Consider the following 2,111-nt stretch of genomic DNA (forward strand, 5'->3'; position numbering starts at 1 on the left):
AGACCCTGTTACTTATGATTTAATAATTTTGGATTACAAAGCTATAAGGCAGTTTCTCACAAACCACCTCAGAGTTTCAATAAGATTTAAGATTTGTGAGGGGTGTACTTATATATGCTGAGCACTGTACATGTGATTTCAGTCCGAAAATTCTAAATATGGTAAACAATATAGGGAGCTGTCACTGAACGAATGTGCGACTAGAAGATCAACTTTACCTCATACCTCAGCATTGTAATACAGGTCATAGCCATGTCATTGTGTCCTCACAAACTACATAAACAAGCGCGCGCGCGCACACACACACACACACACACACACACACACACACACGCACACACACGCACACACACACACACACTGAGGGAAGTGGGCGAGGTTTTGCTCACTTCAGGGATGCTGGCAGACAGACAGACAGTATTTGATCGTAGTAGAGTAGGCGTCATCAGGGGAGCTCCAGTAAAGAAAATGCTGCCGGACTGAACACTCGCTCTCCGGCCGCACGCACGGATAGCTCTGCTCTCCCCGATGGACGAAAAGGTATCCTGAAGCGCACTGAATCCGGCAATACCTACGGCTATTAAACCTGGACCAAACTGACTGGTGTTCGCTTCACATTAAAATGGGAGTAAACGGAAAACATCTCCGTGTTTTATCTCACACTTTAAAGCGATATCATTTCACCGTCTGGCTCATGTGTTCGTTCGTTTTGTCCGATGAAGCTCAGTGTCCTTTCAACTGCACATGTTTTAACAGATCCGTGATGTGTGAGGACTCTGAAGAGATCAAACTACCTCTAGAAGTGCCTAGAAGGACACAAATCCTGACTTTAAACAATGTAAACATTTCAGTATTGATAGAGAGAGCGTTTTCAGCCAACGGGACAAACGCGCACAGTCTCCACGAGCTGTCATTGCGGGACAACAACATACAAGTGATTCAAAGTTGCGCGTTTTGTGGACTCCACAGACTCCATTTGTTAGACTTGAGTCGCAATCGTTTAGAGGATGTGCATCCTGAGGCTTTTTCTGAACTGAATCAACTGCGTAATCTTAATCTCAGTAACACTTTAACTGCAGCTGGTGCGAATCAGCTGTCGAGCGCACTGGACAGTTTGAACAGTCTCCAGATACTGGACCTTTCTGGAAACCGTTTGAAGACTATCCCTCTTTCTGGGTTTGGGAAATTCAGTTTAACCACGCTCAACCTCACGCATAATTCAATCACAACACTGGATACTAATGAGCTAACTAAATTAAGCGAATACAGGGAAATGCGCGTTTACTTGTCGCACAACCCTTTCGATTGTAGATGTGACAGACTGAGGGAGTTTCACGATTGGCTGAAGAACAGCTCACAGTGCGCAGACTCCAAAAACTTGAAATGCGCGCAACCCAAAGTGCAGAAGGATTTACGCGTGGAGAGCGTGGACTGTAAAAACGTGGGCTCTTTTGTTCTTCTTGGCATTGTGCTGGCCCTTATCGGCGTGGTGTTCCTCATGGTGTTGTATTTGAACAGGCGAGGCATTAAAAGGTGGCTCAACAACATTAGAGAGGCCTGCCGGGATCAAATGGAGGTGTATCATTACAGATATGAACAGGACTCCGATCCAAGGTTGACAAACGTTGCTGTTTAAGCAGAAGAACCTGCTGATGTAATTTCCTTGAACTCTTCGCGAAGATGCTGACAACCAGACTGCAGTTTTGTGGCATTTACAGTGCTCAGCATAGTTGAGTACACCCCATTTTTAAAATGAATATTTTAATATATTTTATTTCTCAGTGAATATAGGCAATGCATTTTGGTACATTTAAACAAAATAGATTTATTAAACAGATATATTTATTAAAATAATATTTTAGTCAACAAACTAAATTGAAATATAACACAATTAAATTTAAGCAAAATATAGAAAAAAAATTACAAGCTACAAAATTTCAACAAAATTTTTTTGCTCCTTGATTTCTTTTGCTCTTTATAAAATTTGTATTTAATATTTTTCTATAACATACATTTGAGTCTACGAGTTTTTGGACAATATTTGTAAGTTATTTTGTTAGATTAGCGCCAGATTTGGCTATAGTACTGACGAATTTAATGAATATGCACTA

The 2,111-nt window shown here is 41.2% G+C and overlaps 1 protein-coding gene across 1 annotated transcript; it reads left to right on the forward strand.

Annotated features, from left to right (window-relative positions):
- The first annotated feature begins 440 nt into the window (after positions 1-440).
- On the forward strand, positions 441-1,792 carry waif2 (Wnt-activated inhibitory factor 2). Its single transcript, XM_056467200.1, has one exon. The coding sequence runs from the start codon at positions 623-625 to the stop codon at positions 1,634-1,636; it is 1,014 nt and encodes a 337-aa protein (XP_056323175.1). The 5' UTR covers positions 441-622; the 3' UTR covers positions 1,637-1,792.
- The last annotated feature ends 319 nt before the right edge of the window (positions 1,793-2,111 follow it).

This window comes from Danio aesculapii, chromosome 10 (genome assembly GCF_903798145.1).
Source record: "Danio aesculapii chromosome 10, fDanAes4.1, whole genome shotgun sequence".
Taxonomy (NCBI): domain Eukaryota; kingdom Metazoa; phylum Chordata; class Actinopteri; order Cypriniformes; family Danionidae; genus Danio; species Danio aesculapii.

Excerpts from the sequence above, each read along its gene's own strand:
- waif2 (XM_056467200.1), top strand. The coding sequence starts at position 623 with ATGGGAGTAAACGGAAAACATCTCCGTGTTTTATCTCACACTTTAAAG.